We start from the raw sequence: 22,714 nt of genomic DNA on the forward strand, positions 1-22,714 counted from the left end.
CACGCGCACTCTTTTTTCACACTGCCATTGCAACATATTGTTCAACACGATTAAATAACAGGCTTCTATAAAATATGACTTTGTTCAATAAAGAACACATGTAAAACAACGGCTTTGATATGAACAATATTTTATTAGTTGTCTTCATAATCACATGTATGGCGCTTGCTGTGCATAGCTGAGCACAGCATTGTTTTAAATACTTCACTGTATGTAATGTATGGTACATACCGTTTCATGCGGCGGTTTACGTTTCTGCATGGTTTATTGCTTTGACAACAACAAAAACAACCTCCAGCAGAGATCATACACCCGTACATGTTCTTTGCTTCTGGATACATAGGAAATCAACAGGTTGGTCTGTAGTTTGCAATTATTTTCCAAAAGGATAATACGTTTGCATGATATCTTCACGATGTTTGGGTTGAACATAGTAACATTCTTTCAAACAAATTTCAAATCTAAGCCGGAAGCAATCACAACACAAACCCAGTTAACCAAACGGAACCATACACAAGAGTGAGTGAGGTAGTTGGGTTTAACGCCGTCTTGAATAGTATTCCGTGTCAGCTTCACGTGGGAGGAAAGTCTGAAGTGATGCAGGTCTTAGACGTTCACCACTTTGGTGAAACCAACGAGCAAGGGTTTTGTGCTGACAACAAAATCGGGGCGAACCGAGATTCAAACACACTGTCATAGGTTTCTGGCGTGCCAAAGGGACACAACTCTGCATAGCGAATTGCAGCGCCTTCGGCGACTGGGCCAACCATGCCCCCATAAACAACTGTAAGAAACTATTATACAACAAAGATGTTTTAGATGAGATATGTATTGCAAGTAACATACATGGCTATTTACAGTGCTGAAAAGTGCTGTAAAAAAATATCATATCCACTGCAGGTCAGGTGTGTGAAATCCACTTGGTATGGGCATAGATTCATATACATTGTACTACAATGTTTGTCCTATTCATTTTAATTTCTGACAATATGATCATTATGTGCATAGATTTATACATACTCCCTTTTGGTTTCACTTCTCCAAACACCTGCTCCCGTATCACCTTCCATCGGTATAGCATGCATCCATAACAACAGACAGCTTTCACTCACTCTAAAACTCAACCTCATAACATATGTTCTGAATGTAAAAATAGGGACATGTCTGATATCTTGATACCTCTCTCTGTCATTCTGAACAGAGTCAGCCTTTAAGGACATAAGGACGTTACAAAAAAGTAAATTTCTAGATTATTATTTTTTCATGCCTAGGTTTATGTCCATATTAAGCTCAATTCACATAACAGAAAGTGTGGCTAATATCTTCTACAGAAATAAACTATCTCGTCTACAAAATATGTACAATTCTTAATTGTTCAGCAATATTCAATTACACATTTCAGGGTTGATTCAAGTGCACCTTATCAACACCATTCACTTTTATAAAGATGAAAATCAATTCCGAAAATTTACTTAAAATGCAGCATGCGTGTTGCTGTATGCAATAGAAATGACATAATCAAAGCAATCTCTACCAATAGCAGAGTTCAACCTTCAAACTACAAATTACAGCATCATTCATTATATATACAGGGTTTATGATGAAGTCTTCTCACTGCTTTATTAGCAGGATTTGTTTTGTCCAAATGGCTATGTGAAACATAATATATCCCCAATCACTACTGCAAGTTCGCCTCTCAAATACAAGTTATATACATGGCTATTTACAGTGCTGAAAAGTTTCAATAAATATGTTCAATATATTCAAGTATTTAAGTGAGAGGCCACTTTATGATGTTGTACTGGGTAAATTCATGTGACAAAAATGTACAGATGGTGATCAAGTCCACTCACACACAAAAAAGGCACATTGGAAGAAAATACTGTTTTAAAACAAACACATTGGAATCATGAGTTAAAATACATAGAAGAAACAAGGAAATATCATATCCACTGCAGGTCAGGTGTGTGAAATCCACTTGGTATGGGCATAGATACATATACATTGTTCTACAATGTTCGTCCTATTCATTTTAATTTCTGACAATATGATCATTATGTGCATAGATTTATACATACTCCCTTTTGGTTTCACTTCTCCAAACACCTGCTCCCGTATCACCTTCCATCGGTATAGCATGCATCCATAACAACAGACAGCTTTCACTCACTCTAAAACTCAACCTCATAACATATGTTCTGAATGTAAAAATAGGGACATGTCTGATATCTTGATACCTCTCTCTGTCATTCTGAACAGAGTCAGCCTTTAAGGACATAAGGACATTACAAAAAAGTAAATTTCTAGATTATTTCTTTTCATGCCTAGGTTTATGTCCATATTAAGCTCAATTCACATAACAGAAAGTGTGGCTAATATCTCCTACAGAAATAAACTATCTCGTCTACAAAATATGTACAATTCTTAATTGTTCAGCAATATTCAATTACACATTTCAGGGTTGATTCAAGTGCACCTTATCAACACCATTCACTTTTATAAAGATGAAAATCAATTCCGAAAATTCACTTAAAATGCAGCATGCGTGTTGCTGTATGCAATAGAAATGACATAATCAAAGCAATCTCTACCAATAGCAGAGTTCAACCTTCAAACTACAAATTACAGCATCATTCATTAAATATACAGGGTTATGATGAGGTCTTCACACTGCTTTATTAGCAGGATTTGTTTTGTCCAAATGGCTATGTGGAACAGAATATATCCCCAATCACTACTACAAGTTGGCCTCTCAAATACAAGTTATGTACATGGCTATTTACAGTGCTGAAAAGTTTCAATAAATATGTTCAATATATTCAAGTATTTAAGTGAGAGGCCACTTTATGATGTTGTACTGGGTAAATTCATGTGACAAAAATGTACAGATGGTGATCAAGTCCACTCACACAAAAAAGGCACATTGGAAGAAACTTCTGTTTTAAAGCAAACACATTGGAATCATGAGTTAAAATACATAGAAGAAACAAGGAAATATCATATCCACTGCAGGTCTGGTGTGTGAAATCCACTTGGTATGGGCATAGATACATATATATTATACAACAAAGTTTGTCATTTTCATTTCTGACAATTTGATCATTATATACATAGATTTATGCATACTTGCTTCAGGTTCACTTCAGGCTTAACAACATATTACCAGTTCATTTCAATATAAATATAAGTCTATTTTTCAGTAGCCATTCATCAGAATTTGAACAAAAATATAATACTCTGGCATCCTCACCAATGCAACAAAATACAGGGTTTGTAGCACTCATAATACATTACAGTACTTTCATACTAATTGGAGAGATTTAAGGGCAGTAGGGACAGTGTCCAAAATGCCCAGCATTCCCATGTTAACAAGGCCTACACACTTTCATTCTATACACTTCTCCAAACACCTGCTCCCGTTTCACTTTCCATCGGTATAGCATGCATCCATAACAACAGACAGCTTTCACTCACTCTAAAACTCAACCCCATAACATATCTTGTGAATGTAAAAATAAGGACATGTCTGATATATTGATACCCCTCTCTGTACATTCTAAACAGAGTCAGCCTTTAAGGACATAAGGACATTACAAAAAAGTAAATTTCTAGATTAATTTTTTTTCAGCCTAGGTTTATGTCCATATAAAGCTCAATTCACATAAAAGACAGTGTGGCTAATATCTCCTACAGAAATAAACTATCTCGTCTACAAAATATGTACAATTCTTAATTGTTCAGCAATATTCAATTACACATTTCAGGGTTGATTCAGGTGCACCTTATCAACACCATTCACTTTTATAAAGATGAAAAACAATTCCGAAAATTCACTTAAAATGCAGCATGCGTGTTGCTGTATGCAATAGAAGTGACATAATCAAAGCAATCTCTACCAATAGCAGAGTTCAACCTTCAAACTACAAATTACAGCATCATTCATTAAATATACAGGGTTATGATGAAGTCTTCTCACTGCTTTATTAGCAGGATTTGTTTTGTCCAAATGGCTATGTGAAACATAATATATCCCCAATCACTACTACAAGTTGGCCTCTCAAATACAAGTTATATACATGGCTATTTACAGTGCTGAAAAGTTTCAATAAATATGTTCAATATATTCAAGTATTTAAGTGAGAGGCCACTTTATGATGTTGTACTGGGTAAATTCATGTGACAAAAATGTACAGATGGTGATCAAGTCCACTCACACACAAAAAAGGCACATTGGAAGAAAATACTGTTTTAAAACAAACACATTGGAATCATGAGTTAAAATACATAGAAGAAACAAGGAAATATCATATCCACTGCAGGTCAGGTGTGTGAAATCCACTTGGTATGGGCATAGATACATATATATTATACAACAAAGTTTGTCATTTTCATTTCTGACAATTTGATCATTATATACATAGATTTATGCATACTTGCTTCAGGTTCACTTCAGGCTTAACAACATATTACCAGTTCATTTCACTATAAATATAAGTCTATTTTTTAGTAGCCATTCATCAGAATTTGAACAAAAATATAATACTCTGGCATCCTCATCAATGCAAAAAATACAGAGTTTGTAGCACTCATAATACATTACAGTACTTTCATACTAATTGGAGAGATTTAAGGGCAGTAGGGACAGTGCCCCAAATGCCCAGCATTCCCATGTTAACAAGGCCTACACCCTTTCATTCTATACACTTCTCCAAACACCTGCTCCCGTTTCACCTTCCATCGGTATAGCATGCATCCATAACAACAGACAGCTTTCGCTCACTCTAAAACTCAACCTCATAACATATCTTGTGAATGTAAAAATAAGAACATGTCTGATATCCCTCTCTCTGTCATTCTGAACAGAGTCAGCCTTTTAGGACATAAGGACATTACAAAAAAGTAAATTTCTAGATTATTTTTTTCCTGCCTAGGTTTATGTCCATATTAAGCTCAATTCACATAACAGAAAGTGTGGCTAATATCTCCTACAGAAATAAACTATCTCGTCTACAAAATATGTACAATTCTTAATTGTTCAGCAATATTCAATTACACATTTCAGGGTTGATTCAAGTGCACCTTATCAACACCATTCACTTTTATAAAGATGAAAATCAATTCCGAAAATTCTCTTAAAATGCAGCATGCGTGTTGCTGTATGCAATAGAAATGACATAATCAAAGCAATCTCTACCAATAGCAGAGTTCAACCTTCAAACTACAAATTACAGCATCATTCATTAAATATACAGGGTTATGATGAAGTCTTCTCACTGCTTTATTAGCAGGATTTGTTTTGTCCAAATGGCTATGTGGAACATAATATATCCCCAATCACTACTACAAGTTGGCCTCTCAAATACAAGTTATATACATGGCTATTTACAGTGCTGAAAAGTTTCAATAAATATGTTCAATATATTCAAGTATTTAAGTGAGTGGCGATTTTATTATGTTGTACTGGGTAAATTCATGTGACGAAAATGTACAGATGGTTTACAAGTCCACTTACACACCAAAAAAGAACATTGGAAGAAATTACTGTTTTAAAACAAACACATTGAAATCATGAGTTAAAATACATAGAAGAAACAAGGAAATATCATATCCATTGCAGGTCAGGTGTGTGAAATCCACTTGGTATGGGCATAGATACATATACATTGTACTACAATGTTTGTCCTACTCATTTTAATTTCTGACAAAATGATCATTATGTGCATAGATTTATACATACTCCCTTTTGGTTTCACTTCTCCAAACACCTGCTCCCGTATCACCTTCCATCGGTATAGCATGCATCCATAACAACAGACAGCTTTCACTCACTCTAAAACTCAACCTCATAACATATGTTCTGAATGTAAAAATAGGGACATGTCTGATATCTTGATACCTCTCTCTGTCATTCTGAACAGAGTCAGCCTTTAAGGACATAAGGACATTACAAAAAAGTAAATTTCTAGATTATTTTTGTACCTGCCTAGGTATATGTCCATATTAAGCTCAATTCACATAACAGAAAGTGTGGCTAATATCTTCTACAGAAATAAACTATCTTGTCTACAAAATATGTACAATTCTTAATTGTTCAGTAATATTCAATTACACATTTCAGGGTTGATTCAAGTGCACCATTCACTTTTATAAAGATGAAAATCAATTCCGAAAATTCACTTAAAATGCAGCATAGCATGCTATGTGAAACATTATATATCCCCAATCACTACTACAAGTTGGCCTCTCAAATACAAGTTATATACATGGCTATTTACAGTGCTGAAAAGTTTCAATAAATATGTTCAATATATTCAAATATTTAAGTGAGTGGCGATTTTATTATGTTGTACTGGGTAAATTCATGTGACAGAAATGTACAGATGGTTATCAAGTCCACTCACACACAAAAAAAGAACATTGGAAGAAATTACTGTTTTAAAACAAACACATTGAAATCATGAGTTAAAATACATAGAAGAAACAAGGAAATATCATATCCACTGCAGGTCAGGTGTGTGAAATCCACTTGGTATGGGCATAGATACATATACATTGTACTACAATGTTTGTCCTACTCATTTTAATTTCTGACAATATGATCATTATGTGCATAGATTTATACATACTCCCTTTTGGTTTCACTTCTCCAAACACCTGCTCCCGTATCACCTTCCATCGGTATAGCATGCATCCATAACAACAGACAGCTTTCACTCACTCTAAAACTCAACCTCATAACATATGTTCTGAATGTAAAAATAGGGACATGTCTGATATCTTGATACCTCTCTTTGTCATTCTGAACAGAGTCAGCCTTTAAGGACGTAAGGACATTACAAAAAAGTAAATTTCTAGATTATTTTTTTACCTGCCTAGGTTTATGTCCATATTAAGCTCAATTCACATAACAGAAAGTGTGGCTAATATCTTCTACAGAAATAAACTATCTTGTCTACAAAATATGTACAATTCTTAATTGTTCAGTAATATTCAATTACACATTTCAGGGTTGATTCAAGTGCACCATTCACTTTTATAAAGATGAAAATCAATTCCGAAAATTCACTTAAAATGCAGCATAGCATGCTATGTGAAACATTATATATCCCCAATCACTACTACAAGTTGGCCTCTCAAATACAAGTTATATACATGGCTATTTACAGTGCTGAAAAGTTTCAATAAATATGTTCAATATATTCAAGTATTTAAGTGAGTGGCGATTTTATTATGTTGTACTGGGTAAATTCATGTGACAAAAATGTACAGATGGTTATCAAGTCCACTCACACAAAAAAAAAGAACATTGGAAGAAATTACTGTTTTAAAACAAACACATTGAAATCATGAGTTAAAATACATAGAAGAAACAAGGAAATATCATATCCACTGAGGGACAGGTGTGTGAAATCCACTTGGTATGGGCATAGATACATATACATTGTACTACAATGTTTGTCCTACTCATTTTAATTTCTGACAATATGATCATTATGTGCATAGATTTATACATACTCCCTTTTGGTTTCACTTCTCCAAACACCTGCTCCCGTATCACCTTCCATCGGTATAGCATGCATCCATAACAACAGACAGCTTTCACTCACTCTAAAACTCAACCTCATAACATATGTTCTGAATGTAAAAATAGGGACATGTCTGATATCTTGATACCTCGCTCTGTCATTCTGAACAGAGTCAGCCTTTAAGGACATAAGGACATTACAAAAAAGTAAATTTCTAGATTATTTTTGTACCTGCCTAGGTATATGTCCATATTAAGCTCAATTCACATAACAGAAAGTGTGGCTAATATCTTCTACAGAAATAAACTATCTTGTCTACAAAATATGTACAATTCTTAATTGTTCAGTAATATTCAATTACACATTTCAGGGTTGATTCAAGTGCACCATTCACTTTTATAAAGATGAAAATCAATTCCGAAAATTCACTTAAAATGCAGCATAGCATGCTATGTGAAACATTATATATCCCCAATCACTACTACAAGTTGGCCTCTCAAATACAAGTTATATACATGGCTATTTACAGTGCTGAAAAGTTTCAATAAATATGTTCAATATATTCAAGTATTTAAGTGAGTGGCGATTTTATTATGTTGTACTGGGTAAATTCATGTGACAAAAATGTACAGATGGTTATCAAGTCCACTCACACACAAAAAAAGAACATTGGAAGAAATTACTGTTTTAAAACAAACACATTGAAATTCTGAGTTAAAATACATAGAAGAAACAAGGAAATATCATATCCACTGCAGGTCAGGTGTGTGAAATCCACTTGGTATGGGCATAGATACATATACATTGTTCTACAATGTTCGTCCTATTCATTTTAATTTCTGAAAATATGATCATTATGTGCATAGATTTATACATACTCCCTTTTGGTTTCACTTCTCCAAACACCTGCTCCCGTATCACCTTCCATCGGTATAGCATGCATCCATAACAACAGACAGCTTTCACTCACTCTAAAACTCAACCTCATAACATATGTTCTGAATGTAAAAATAGGGACATGTCTGATATCTTGATACCTCTCTCTGTCATTCTGAACAGAGTCAGCCTTTAAGGACATAAGGACATTACAAAAAAGTAAATTTCTAGATTATTTTTTTTCATGCCTAGGTTTATGTCCATATTAAGCTCAATTCACATAACAGAAAGTGTGGCTAATATCTCCTACAGAAATAAACTATCTCGTCTACAAAGTATGTACAATTCTTAATTGTTCAGCAATATTCAATTACACATTTCAGGGTTGATTCAAGTGCACCTTATCAACACCATTCACTTTTAAAAAGATGAAAATCAATTCCGAATATTCACTTAAAATGCAGCATGCGTGTTGCTGTATGCAATAGAAATGACATAATCAAAGCAATCTCTACCAATAGCAGAGTTCAACCTTCAAACTACAAATTACAGCATCATTCATTAAATATACAGGGTTATGATGAAGTCTTCTCACTGCTTTATTAGCAGGATTTGTTTTGTCCAAATGGCTATGTGGAACAGAATATATCCCCAACCACTACTACAAGTTGGCCTCTCAAATACAAGTTATATACATGGCTATTTACAGTGCTGAAAAGTTTCAATAAATATGTTCAATATATTCAAGTATTTAAGTGAGTGGCGATTTTATTATGTTGTACTGGGTAAATTCATGTGACGAAAATGTACAGATGGTTATCAAGTCCACTCACACAAAAAAAAGATCATTGGAAGAAATTACTGTTTTAAAACAAACACATTGAAATCATGAGTTAAAATACATAGAAGAAACAAGGAAATATCATATCCACTGCAGGTCAGGTGTGTGAAATCCACTTGGTATGGGCATAGATACATATACATTGTACTACAATGTTTGTCCTACTCATTTTAATTTCTGACAATATGATCATTATGTGCATAGATTTATACATACTCCCTTTTGGTTTCACTTCTCCAAACACCTGCTCCCGTATCACCTTCCATCGGTATAGCATGCATCCATAACAACAGACAGCTTTCACTCACTCTAAAACTCAACCTCATAACATATGTTCTGAATGTAAAAATAGGGACATGTCTGATATCTTGATACCTCTCTCTGTCATTCTGAACAGAGTCAGCCTTTAAGGACATAAGGACATTACAAAAAAGTAAATTTCTAGATTATTTTTGTACCTGCCTAGGTATATGTCCATATTAAGCTCAATTCACATAACAGAAAGTGTGGCTAATATCTTCTACAGAAATAAACTATCTTGTCTACAAAATATGTACAATTCTTAATTGTTCAGTAATATTCAATTACACATTTCAGGGTTGATTCAAGTGCACCATTCACTTTTATAAAGATGAAAATCAATTCCGAAAATTCACTTAAAATGCAGCATAGCATGCTATGTGAAACATTATATATCCCCAATCACTACTACAAGTTGGCCTCTCAAATACAAGTTATATACATGGCTATTTACAGTGCTGAAAAGTTTCAATAAATATGTTCAATATATTCAAGTATTTAAGTGAGTGGCGATTTTATTATGTTGTACTGGGTAAATTCATGTGACAAAAATGTACAGATGGTTATCAAGTCCACTCACACACAAAAAAAGAACATTGGAAGAAATTACTGTTTTAAAACAAACACATTGAAATCATGAGTTAAAATACATAGAAGAAACAAGGAAATATCATATCCACTGCAGGGCAGGTGTGTGAAATCCACTTGGTATGGGCATAGATACATATACATTGTTCTACAATGTTCGTCCTATTCATTTTAATTTCTGACAATATGATCATTATGTGCATAGATTTATACATACTTGTTTTAGGTTTGAGTCACAAACACATAATAGGACTCTTTCAAATACAGCTTATTTAAGGCCATGATAAAATCATGTATGTTCACATTAGACACACAAACAAACATCTTCCATACATAATTTGTCATGTATCACTGTAAACCTATTATCAAATGTCATTCAGGTCTAGGGTGTATTCGGTCAATGTTCATGATGTCCTTAATGCTTTAAACATATGTCTTCCCTTTTTCAACCAATGAGCTCACCCGCTCTCTGGAGAACACGTTCCGATATATCACAAGCCTCCCTTGCATTTGTATGGGAAAATGTCTCTGCTGGTATGTAAGGGAACTTCAGTTTCTTTGGGTACTGTGCATGGCTGGTATTCTGTACAATGCTCAGCAGTTTGCGAACCATGTCTCGCATGCTCTCTTCCTGCAGTGTGTACACCACCAAGGAGAGATCCTGTGTCCTCTGCTCATCTCCTTCCTTTGCGTCTCTGTAGTACAGAAGGGCCTTGACTGCCTTATCACACGCCTGAAACACACACCTATTGTTTAACTGTGTGTATGAATGATGTATTGTAGAAACCAGAATAGCAGACATAGTTATCACGTTCTTTCTTGGTACCTTGGTACAGTGTCTCGACATAATTAAAGATGTATCATTGATGGACATCTATGATATGGTGCACACTAACATATACTCATATTAAGTAATAATAGGTTAGCTCAAGTTTTCTATTTTCATTTTGAGGATGCGCTAAGTAAATATCAAACTTAAATTTAATCTCTGCTTGAGGTTTCAAGTGACATTTAGCTGTCAACAACACAGAAAGTCCACATGTACATCTTAAATAATGTGTAGCACATGACGTTTATCCCATCATTTCACGTAGACGTAGTGACCAAACCCATCACAATGCATTATACACCCATGAGTTGATATCTCTACAGCATCTCAATTATGAAAGATTGTATGTGTTCAAGATAAAGATGTAAAAAGAAAGGTTTACTGAGATTACATAAGCAGTGAGACCTACCATGTAGCACTGGAAGCAGCTCCAGTTGTAGGCAGATACTAATTGCATGGTCTCTCTTGCCACTCTCAGATCCTCCCGTGCTTGTCTCATCCACCTCCTGGCCTCTTCAGGCTGAGGATTAGGTTTCTCTGTATGATGAGCCCTGTATGATGACCTGCCTGACTGGGAGTGAAAGCCATGAGAGAAGAAGTCGCCGTCATCATCCCAGTAATGTTCATAGTCATGCCGATGACGTTTGCTCCGGCGGTTCATTTCTTCATAAAACCAGTTGGATCTCTCTGTTCTTGGCTTTGCATTAGTATGTCCTGGGGCTTGATCTATATTTTGACCCTTCTCCAACATTTCAATATAATTCTGTATCCGCTGAAATACTTTGGTACAAAACTCTTCATTACCTTGATTCTTGTCTGGATGCCATTTAAACAACAAACGTTTCTTTACTTTCTCTCTTTGCTTAGTGTCTGGCATTTGCCATGCCACCTTCAATGTTTCACGTATTTCTTTCAGCACACTGTCCATATCAAGAGGCTTGTCTTCAGATGGTGTTGCCTGTTGCTCTTTTCGTGGGACCTCTGTCTCAGTCTCAGGTCCAGGTGTATTTCCCTCATCATGCTGTGACCTATTAGAGGGCACAATCTCTCTACACTGAGATCGTTTCTGACGCTGAAACTTGAAAAGATCCAGGGCAGATACTTCTTGTGTCCCCTCTTCTCCTACGTCAACGGCATATCTATCAAGAATTGGCAAAGTTTCACTTATCAGGATTTGTTTCACCTTGGCATAGATATAAACTGGACCTGAGTCTGGATTTGGCAGGGCTGATCCTTCTTGCCCTATTCTATCATCTGTGAGTGGGTCATATATTTCCATTCCAACATATTCCTCCACATCAAACCGAGTAAAGCTATTATCAAGCATCCAGTGGAACTCCTCTGGAATCCTTGTTCCAGGTGGTGGAAATACAGAGTCTTTTATATAGCTGCATATGTAACTTGTCGGCTGGACACTCATCCCATCTAGATAGGCTTTAATCTTTCCTGGATCACATGCAAGCGTACCAACCAGTGAATATAGGCCACTTGTGATGTATCCCCCTGTTAGCTTGTTAATTGCTGTGGCCAGTTTACTATGAAGAAGCACTTGATTCAGTTTTCTGGTGTTGATGTAAACAGTTACTTTGTTTTCGTCTTCATAATCAAGAAAACATGGTTTCTCTCTGTCACTCTCTTCAACTACCAGGCCACCATGAATCAATACAGTTTTCAGACCTGTGATTTGCTTAATGCTCATATTCGCTAATTTCATCTCAATGTTTTTCAGTTCTGTTTCTGTGAGCTTTTCTACTCTCCCCAAACGCCGGCTATCGTTTATAAGTCTTATGAGGCCAATCACAAACCCAGGATTTGTGATTTTTTGACTGTATTCACTCGAGACTGAACCTTCAGTGGCTTTGTTGTGACTGGTTTCACACATGACCTCATTTGTCATCTGATCAAGAATCTTAGGTCTATATATTTCTGGCAGCTGTTCAAAAACATCAACTTCATTTGTTTTAGAAATCTCCAATCTTCTGAAACCAACAAAGTATCTGAAATTCAAAGTCTTTACTCTGTTCTCAAGTGATTCATTATCAGCAATGACCAAACTTGTTGACTTGGTCAGTTTGTGGTCTCTGTCCAAGAGGAATAAATATTGAACTGCTAGAGCGATTTTGTTATCCTTTTCTTCCTCCTGTAAACACTTGAAGAGCATGCCTGTTGCCTTCTGGACGATCTTAAGTTCATTTGGTTCCAGTTTACCATCCGCAGTTGTCTGTGCAAGAACCTGTAGAACCTCAGCATAGTGATTAGTTGTCACTTCTGGTGCTGCACCAAGCAGGGAAAACAGCTTGAAGTATGGACCAAACTCCACTGGCGCTTTATATATACCTTGCATTGTGTCTGTCCCTGATACTTCTAGCACAACTTGTGATGGTCGTACAAATAATCCTTCTTGAGGTAAAAATACAACGAAAGCAGCCTTTAGTTGTTTCTTCAATTTCTCAGTCAAATTTGAAGTGTTATCTTGAAGAAACGTGTAAATTGATTTGAGAACCATTTCCAGTAGCTCCACCAGACCCGGACCCTTGTGCGGACACGTTTGTTGTCGTTGTTCAAGTGATGTACTTATATTCACTATATGCTGAACCACTGATTCAATGGAGGGTTCCTTCTTTATCCCGAGCAGCAATGTCATTTTCTCTCTGTCCTTTCGTGAATGTCCATTCTTGTAATAATCAGGATCCGCATAGTGGTGAAACATGGCACAACTTGTCCATATATAGTGACAGTGCTTTGAAGACACAGAGTCAGCATATGCTATCAGTTTCCCTTGTTGAAACTGGGGAAGGATTCGTTTTGTCATGTCTTTCTCATTTGATTCCTTCTCCATGTTGTGGGGCATCACAAATTTGATGTTCTTAACTCGTGAGAGAAGTGATCCTTTCAGCAACCCTTCTTGTTTTTCAAACAAGTGCTTTGTGAGCAGCTTTGATTTGTGTTCCACAGCTCTTGTGATAGGTGTGACATTCATGTCCTCTACTGATCTAGCAAACTTCTCAAAATCCTCTTCTGACACCTTTATTACAATTCCAGACTCTTTTAGGAAGGTTTCCCATTCTGGACTGTCATATGGTGGTGGTGGAAATTTGTCCTCTGAAAGGAATTCTGCAAATAGTGTCCCTCGTTTCAAGTAATATTCACAGGCCCTGTGCAACGATCCATCTTTGTCTTCAATGAAGTGTAACCGTTTAAGACACTGAATCAGGTTTTTTTGCACACTGCTGTAATTTAATAAAAATGATGTTTTCAACAAATGGTCTCTGACATACTGTAAATGAACAGCTTGAGTGGGTTTTGGGAGATGGCTGAATTTCTCAAGGATAATCTTTTCATATAATTCTTCAGGAGAAAGTATTTGAACCTTTAAAAACTCAAAAAGGTTTTTGTTGCTATCCGAACATTTCAGGAGGCACGTTTTGAGCCCAAGTGACCATGTCTCTATTCCATCTTGTGGAATATTGTCATGCTCAATGACAGCATAGACTCTAGCCATTTTCATGTGTTGGCAGGATCCAGATAAATCTTCATAAATGGGCAGAGATCTTAGTAGCTCTGTTGCCACTGGTATTTCAAGCGTCTGTAGATCCTTTAGATGGGTGCAAAAATATTGCTGCAATATTTTAGCTGAACCCTTCTTTATGCCAATAAGTTTGTCAGTGTGTTGTGCAAGTGCCTTGAGCGTAGAAGCTGGTCTTTGGAGATTTGCAACCAATGTCTTTGCTGATTTCACACATTCTTCATTATTGGAGGCAGTCTCACCAAAATCAAGCTGGGGTACACTTAGTTTAGAAAAGGCTGTTTTATAGGTCATGTTTGTCATGCCAAGAAGGTCTAAAATTTTGTCAGAGTCACAAATTGGAAATAAATAGATCACAGTTTGAACTTTCTCAGTTACTTTGGCAGGTAGGATGCACACTTGACTCAAAGAGGATAGGCTGGATTTGACACTATCTATATGAGGAGTCATTTTTGATGAAGCAACAATTTCCCTGTGAAGAAAATCCCAGATTTCAAGAATCCATTGAGGAGATGGTTTACCACTGCGTTTCCATGGAATTGGAACAGTGCTGATTATATGACCCATTGTGTCTGGCAGAAGAGTGCTCAGTGTTTGAATGTCAAGTTTCCTAAGTGTATCTGATTTATCTGTAAAACCAGAGTACAACTGTTCCATTGATCTATGCATTGCCATTCCTGGTGATCCTTTGATCAACTCCGTAAAAACAGTGACAACTGTTGGTAGCTGTGAAGTGAAACATCTCAGAATCGAATCTTGTGTCAGAAGAAGAGGTAGGCCATCTAATGAATCAAGAAAAGTTGAACTCTTTTTGCAGTAACTTGTCAAAAAGGTCAAGGCATGGGTGTCCTTTAGAGGAGTTAACTTGATGTCTAAAGGGAGTCTTGCAAGTTGACATCTATCCTGATTGTTGTTGGTGAATGACTTCAAAAATTCAATCACATTATCTGGTGATATACAGGAAACCTCCAAGTCAGCCTCCTGAAACTGATGGTAGATGGACAGTGGCATATCTATTATCTTCATCCCCAAATCTTTGAGAATTTCCACAAGCTTTGGGACTTTAACATGCTGGGCTGTTGAATCACCCTTTGTTTCAGGAACTGGGATATCGTTAAAGTATCCTGGGAATCCAGTAGATGAGGCAACTGAAACCCAATCAAATTTGACAAGCCTTGTTTGATTTTGTGATCTGGAATTTGCAGAAAATTTGCCATCTAGTGGTTTGATAACAGGAAAAAGAGCTGTGTAATTCTGTACAATATGCCTATAAAAGCATGTGGCTAACAATTTCCAATAGTCATCTGAAGTGCCTGCTATCACAGGAAACAGGTTGATGAATGGTTTAAGCAGTTCATGAGACCTGAAATAATCTGGATCTTGCTGGGCACCAAGCAGTTCTGGTCCTATCAGAGTTTCAAGACCTGATACATAAGCAGGAACAATGACTTGTTCGATGATGGTTTCATTCCAAAGTGTGCGGAAAGGATGTGGACCATGCCATAGGTTCCCTCTAGCTTCATGATCTAATGCAAAATGTCCGTTTATGTGCACGGGGAGTTTTGTGGTGATGCGGAGGGGTAACATACAAAATGCTTTTCCTCGCACTGTATTGTCATCCAGTGGTATTGCTACACCACCTCGTGGTAACATACCAATCTTGCCATCTCTTTGGCATTCTTTAAGAATTTCAGGAACTTTACTGTTATCAGCAAAGCCACACTTATGAACAACCAGCCAGCTTTCTTGTTTTCCTTCAAGGCTCTTCACTTTCAGTACTACCTTTGTCTGCTTAGTGACATCCTGCTCTTTATGTTTGACATAGGTTCGTAAACCTGATACATAGTTTTTTAAAAGGCCAGCATGTTGGTCACTTATTTCCGCACTAACTGAAAAATCTTCAACAAGTCTCCCATCTTTCGTCACTGAATGTATTGATATGTTCTTGATATTGTGAAGAAACAACAGAGACTCAGCCATTTCATTTCTGAAATCGTTTAGCAGTTGTTCTATGCCCATTTCCCCTTCAATTGGAATTTCTTCATCAGATATATCAGACACCATTTCTTTTGTTCTCAGTGGCAGACGGAACAGGGTCCCTGATTTTCCAAAGTCTATAACATCCGTAAGATAGCATTTGAATATGTCCTGAAAATTGTACTGCAGCTCACCAGCAAGGAGTCTACAACCAGGGGCTTCAGATGTTGCCCATGGAATGTACTTCAGATTAGGATCTAAGAAACATACTGTTTCTGGTGTCCCTGGGCCAACTGTGAAAAATGATGGAACATCAGTTAAATGGTACACAGCATTAAAGCCTACACCATATTGTCCTGTCTTCAGGGCATCATCAGATTTGCTTCCAACGCCAAGAGATTGAATCCCCTCAAAGTCTTCCTCTGTAAAACTACTGTTGTTCCAAACACACAAAGCAGGGCCCTGTAAAGGTTTCCAACTATCGGCAAACACACTTTCAGTAGGATGGTTTCTGAAATCTTTGATGAATTTTAGCTCAGTAGCTCCTGCATCATCTGCATTTTGAAGAAGTTCCTTCATAATTGATGAATCCCTTGGATATCCTTCAAGGATTCCCCTCAGTCTCGTTGTCAGTTTCTCACGTTGGCCAAATGAAGTTGCTGACCATGGTAACAGTACTTTCTCAACACTGGCATGTATCAGTGTCTTGACTTTGAAATGTAGGGCTACGTCTTTTGATATGGAGGGATGAACAATTTGTATTCCTGAATCTTTCTTCAGGCGACTACAGTCGTCAAGACAAAGATCAGTTGCAGGCTTCAGGGAGTTTTCAGTGTCTGGTAAAAACATCTGCCATAATTCAGAGTTGACACAGTTTTCCTTCGCTGACAACTTGTATAATAAGTTAGCCATGTTGACATATAAAGTCACATCTTCCTTTCTCATTGGTTTATCCTTGTATGTTTCAGCCATCTTGTCAATTTGCTCTTTCACACAATCCACATCAAAGTGTTCCTTGATTCCAATAACCTGCAGGAAGTGCTTGTATAACAATCTTTGTGTTGGTTCAATTTGATACAGATATGGATGTAGGTCATACTCCAGATGAAATGCAACTTGCTGAGGAAACACTAGCATTTTATCATTAAGTATAACTTGCTTGCCTTTAAGCTTTGCTATAATGTCATGCTCTGGAGAGGTGCTGTCAACTTCCTTGCACAAAGCATCCAGGTGTTTATACAGGTTGTTTAAGATTTTGATTGATTCCTTACTCAGCTGAACTCCTGTGAGTATTTGTGTTGAAATGTGGAGCAATTGTTCACAAGCAACTGTTGCAGTTACAGATTTTGTGTCTTGAACACCAAGCCAAATTAGAACTTCTTTTAAAGAAAATAATCCATCCAGTTTGTATGAGTCAAGCAGAAGGTTACAACATCCAACTAAATCAGCTTCTTCATGAAAGAACAACTGAACAGGTGTTGAGAATACTGAAACTGTATCACCTTTCCACTTGAAAGGCCAATCTCTGGCTTTCTGCATTACTGGGAGAAAGGCCATGGTGGATATTTGCTGTCTTGCATCCTCTCCACATTTATGGAATCGCCTCCCACGGGTGCTGCTGTCATACTCATTGATATATTGTAGAATGTAGAGACACCTCTTCTCGGCTCGAGTATTATCCTCGAGACTCAGGTCTTGTACTGTTTCTATCCTTCCTATTACTGCTTCCCACGGAAGATCATTTTCTACCATACCCAGGCAACATAACTGCTTCAGGATTTCATGCCTTTCAAATGCCTCACTTGGAAAAATCTCTTCAGATTCAGTAAATAGTTGGGAAACCTTTCCTCTTGGATGGACTAGCTCCTTTGGCTTTCTTAGTTTTCCATTTGGTTTTGAAGGAATGCATTCATACTTCTTCAACAAAGCATCAATATTTGGAACACACATATTGACAGCATACAATGTCAGTGACTGACGATCTGAAGAATTTACCAGTTCAATATTTGGTAAGAAAACCTCCTTGTAGAAATCTTCAGTACTGACAACACGACTGTTGAAGGTTTCTGTAAGACCAGCTGATATGAAATTTTGGTAAATTCTTTCAGGTAGGTCAATAACTGTATCCTTTTCCCAGAATCTTTGAAGTACCCCGACAGCAGTTTTTCCAATAAACTCATTGTATGCTAAAGATGGGGACAAAAATATGGAGTTCTTGAATGCTACATAATTGACTGGATCACCTTGCAGAAAGACTTTGTATTCCTCTTCAGTAATCACCTTATAGAAACTTGTCACAATGGCTGGTTTCTCAAGTGAATTTTTGACATCTACACCCTTGTTCAACATGACACCAGGCCACAAGTTGTAATAGGCCTCAGCATCATTCTGAGTAAGATTCTCGAGTCCTGTCAGAGTGCAGATTATTGTTCGACTGATAACCTCAGTTGCTAAGTGTTTGTTCCAGGAACCAGGAATTGATGTTTTGTCGTCCTCTGTTTTTTCACACAATCGCCTCCTGTCTTCTGTCAGCGCAAACTGTGCATTGATGTGCATGGCGAATTGTGTAGATGGGAGGGGCAAAGGAAGAAAGCAGTAGAAGTGTCCGACACAGAAAAAGCTCTGACATTCACGAAGTGAGCTCATTTGAATTATGTCACCACTTGTGCTTAGTGGAACAGCAGTTGAAGCTAAAGGGAGTAGGCCTTTTATTGTGGCAAATTGTCCTGGAACTGTTTTTCCCATGGACCATGTTATCTGCCAGTTTGTATTGTCCTGATGAACTTTAATGCCAAAAGAGTTTGAAAATTCTGTGGTTGTCTTGACAGAAACATTCACCCTTTCTATTAAATAGTCTTCCCTTGAGTCCATGTTGCACTGTTTTGAGAAGTGACTGAGGGTGTTAATTTGAGGATTGTGCGGTACTTTTGCCTGGTTAAACACAGAAAACTGATCATCTGTTTTCTTTTGGACTGAAAACAAAAGTTCACACTTGTCAACAGAGGCTCCATTTGGTAGGTAATATACTTCCATTAACTTTACATTTTGTGTGTACAATAATAGATTTCCAGCACCTTTGACCAAAATCTCCAGGAATGTTTTCATCTCTGATTTTGAGTAATGAAGATGTTTTATTTCACTTTTTTCTGCCTGTTCTGCTGTTCGCAGGGGAAATCGAAACAATGTCCCTTTGCAAATATCCCCCTTGGCTTTCTGTCCTATGTCACAGCCAAACACTCCATCAAATGGCTGAAATTGGCCTCGCATGGTCTGCAGCATTCTCCTATTTTTGACGGAGGATAGATCTGCTTTCAGTCCTGGTCTGCCCAGATAGGTCCGATGTGGATCAAATATAACTACAGTGTTTCCACTGATGAAGCTTGGGACATCTGTCAAGTTATACACAGAATTGAAACCAAGTCCAAAACGACCAAGCTTTGTTGCATCATCTTCTTTCGTAGCACCACCAAGATCCTGAATGTTTAGAAAATCATCCTCCGTAAATTGTGCATCATTGTATGACCACAAGGCAGGACCTTGAAGGGATTCCATTCCTTTATTCATCAAAGATGTTCTAGCACTACTATTGTGTCTCTCATCATAGAGGAACATCACTTTGGTTGCTTTGGCATCTTCTGCATTTTGTATGATCTCTTTTGGTACTGAAAATCCATCTGTATATCCTCTAAGGATCCCATTTAACCGCTTGGTTAATGACTCATGCTGGCCACAGTTAAGATCAAAGGCCTCTGTCCCCTCCATAACCCTCTCAGTCAAGAGAGATACTCCAAAATACCTTGCTGTCTCTTCAGATATATCACTGTGTACAAAGTAGAGCTTCTCTTCCTCTTCACCATCTGTTGTCTGTTCCAGAAGCCATTCAGCATTGCAAAAGGTACAGTCTGTAGCAGATTTCAAAACAAGGGACTTGGAGTATTCATCTTGGTGAATTGGCAAAATAATTTCATTCGAATGGAATTTGTATGATTTCAACGTGTTAATGATGTGAAAAATGATTTGGAGATCTTCTTGCATATCATCTGAATTATCCATTCTGGCTTGAAGGTGTTTATGCTGAATCTCCTTGAGAACAGAAACCAACATTTCAGGACTTTGTTGTTTCTGCCCACCTACAGCTTCTACAATGTCTGCAATACCAATCCAAAGCTTTGGCAAACAAAATCTGTAAGGTTTGAGCTCAATGTCCTTTCGCTTTGATTTCATGGTCCAAATTTGACTGGCAAAATGAAATTCTGAATTGATCCAAATAAACTTCATTTTGCGAAGTCTTTCCTTGCATGCTTTTGTCATCGAGGAAACATTTTGCTTTGAAAGATACCTGTACAGGTCTTCCATTACTTCCATGTACTTGTGTTCTGTATCCTGTTGGGGCTGATATGATGCAATTGTTAGGTCCATATGCTCCAACACTTGATGAAGTGGTGGTTCAGATACCAATTGAAATGCATTGATGATATTTTTTGGAAGATTTGCAACTGGGGAAACTGATCCTATAACATTCAGATGATTCTCATTCCACACATTCCCAAGTCTTTCAAGCAAGCAGCTATTTTCTTCTCCAAACAATCTCAATGTGTCTGGATAACCTGTTGTTCTCCTTACTAGACGTGGAACAAATCTTACTTGTAGTAGGCTTTTCAAAGAATTTTTATAAGGTTTTGCAAGACGTGCCTTCAGAAAAGCAAATAAAGCTTTGCCTTTCCTAGCAGCAACTTCAAACTCATTTGTCCCAAGAAGGCTTTCTATGACTGCACCAGTACGGCAAAGATGTTCATCTGTGACATCTGTCACTGTTTTTAGTCCAAGCATTTTCAATCCCTGTAATAAAGATGAATCCATGAATTCAGCAGCAGGAAATTTATCTTCTCTTTCAAACAACTTGCAGAGTTCTGCCTGTGGCTCAAATAGATCACAAACCCTAAACTGCTCACTCATTTCATCTGTAGTAAGGAATTGTATTCTTTTAGCTAGCTTTAGTATGGCTTGATTTGTGAAGAAATGACATTCTTTCAGAAGGTGTAGCATAAATACTTTAACATCATTCCTGTTGTATTTATTGTCTCCATTTGCCATTAACTTCAGAATGTTGAGTGTAACTTCATCTCGAGTCACTTGTCTTGCATCAAGTAGTTGAGATAGGGCAGCAGTAGTGGCTGGAATGCACCGTAAATAAACTTCTGGATAGGGCACAACCAGTTGGTCTGCTGGCTCCAGAAGATTAATCTGTTCAATGGTTGTATCCATGTCCAAGTTGTCTGTGTTTGCAAATAGTTCCAGCTTCTGCAGTACGTCTTTGGCTGAACTGCTCAGACATTTACATTCACAAAGAAACTCAACCAAAGACCGTTTTTCCTCATCTTTTGCAATGTTGTTAAAATTAGATACCTTCTCCAAAAGTGTATCCTTCTGTGCAACATCTTCAAGGACGCTGATGACACCTTCAAAGGATGGATATTTGATAACATCTCCTATAATGGAGGCGTTTCTCTTGAGAGCATCAGGTATCTTTGATAGCGGGATGATACCAAGGTGTTCCAAAGCCAAACCTAGTCTTTGATCCAAATCACCAACAGTCTTCACATTCATGCAAATGAAACTTGAAGACACAGGATAAAGAGGCATTGTTCCATCAGCAGTGGCTTCCCCAGGGATAAGTAAATCATCTGGAAATTTGTCTTTGACATCTATGTCATGTTTTGTGATGTACTGCCATACAGAGTCAATCCATTCTGGACTAAATTGAGAATCAGATGTCACAGTTGCAACCCCTGAAGGAAACTGCACCTCCATGCACTCTTTAAGAAGACGTGCAAAGGGCTCAGATGACAATCTTTGAATGTTGAAAATTCCTGAAAATTAAAGGAAACAAAAAGTGTACAACACAACACAACATTATGCACTTCCAGCCTTATGACATTACTTGAAGTCTGGGGAAACACATTCCTTCATCACTCTGTGGATATCAAATTCTAACCACTCCATGTGAAAGTTCTTTTCAAATATGTAAATGCCTAAATGAGAGAGAGAGGGAGAGAGAGAGAGGGGATATCAAATTCTAACCACTCCATGTGAAAGGTCTTATTAAATATGTAAATGCCTAAATGAGAGAGAGAAAGAGAGAGAGAGAGGGGGGGGGGATATCAAATTCTAACCACTCCATGTGAAAGGTCTTTTTAAATATGTAAATGCCTAAATGAGACAGGGAGAGAGAGAGGGGGGATATCAAATTC

The 22,714-nt window shown here is 37.3% G+C and overlaps 1 protein-coding gene and 1 long non-coding RNA gene across 3 annotated transcripts in view; both read right to left on the reverse strand.

The window, feature by feature from the left end:
• Nucleotides 1-3,206: 3,206 nt before the first annotated feature.
• On the reverse strand, nt 3,207-8,813 carry LOC125384488. The gene is made up of 2 exons (XR_007223289.1): nt 5,766-8,813; nt 3,207-3,410 (listed from the first exon to the last, which is right to left on the reverse strand). It is a non-coding gene; the product is annotated as an uncharacterized LOC125384488 (long non-coding RNA).
• A 42-nt stretch (nt 8,814-8,855) lies between these two features.
• The window catches only part of LOC125384439 (sacsin-like), a 38,880-nt gene continuing 25,021 nt past the window's right edge, over nt 8,856-22,714 (reverse strand). For both annotated transcript variants that reach the window (XM_048403667.1, XM_048403704.1), the window contains exons 7-8: nt 11,370-22,333; nt 8,856-10,864 (exon numbers count right to left, since the gene is read on the reverse strand). In XM_048403667.1, the coding sequence (XP_048259624.1) occupies nt 10,577-10,864; nt 11,370-22,333 (11,252 nt within the window). In that variant the 3' untranslated portion in view covers nt 8,856-10,576. The remainder of the gene's footprint in view (nt 10,865-11,369; nt 22,334-22,714) is intronic.

The sequence above is a fragment of the Haliotis rufescens genome, unplaced genomic scaffold (genome assembly GCF_023055435.1).
Source record: "Haliotis rufescens isolate VD_foot unplaced genomic scaffold, xgHalRufe1.0.p SCAF_1, whole genome shotgun sequence".
Lineage (NCBI taxonomy): Eukaryota > Metazoa > Mollusca > Gastropoda > Lepetellida > Haliotidae > Haliotis > Haliotis rufescens.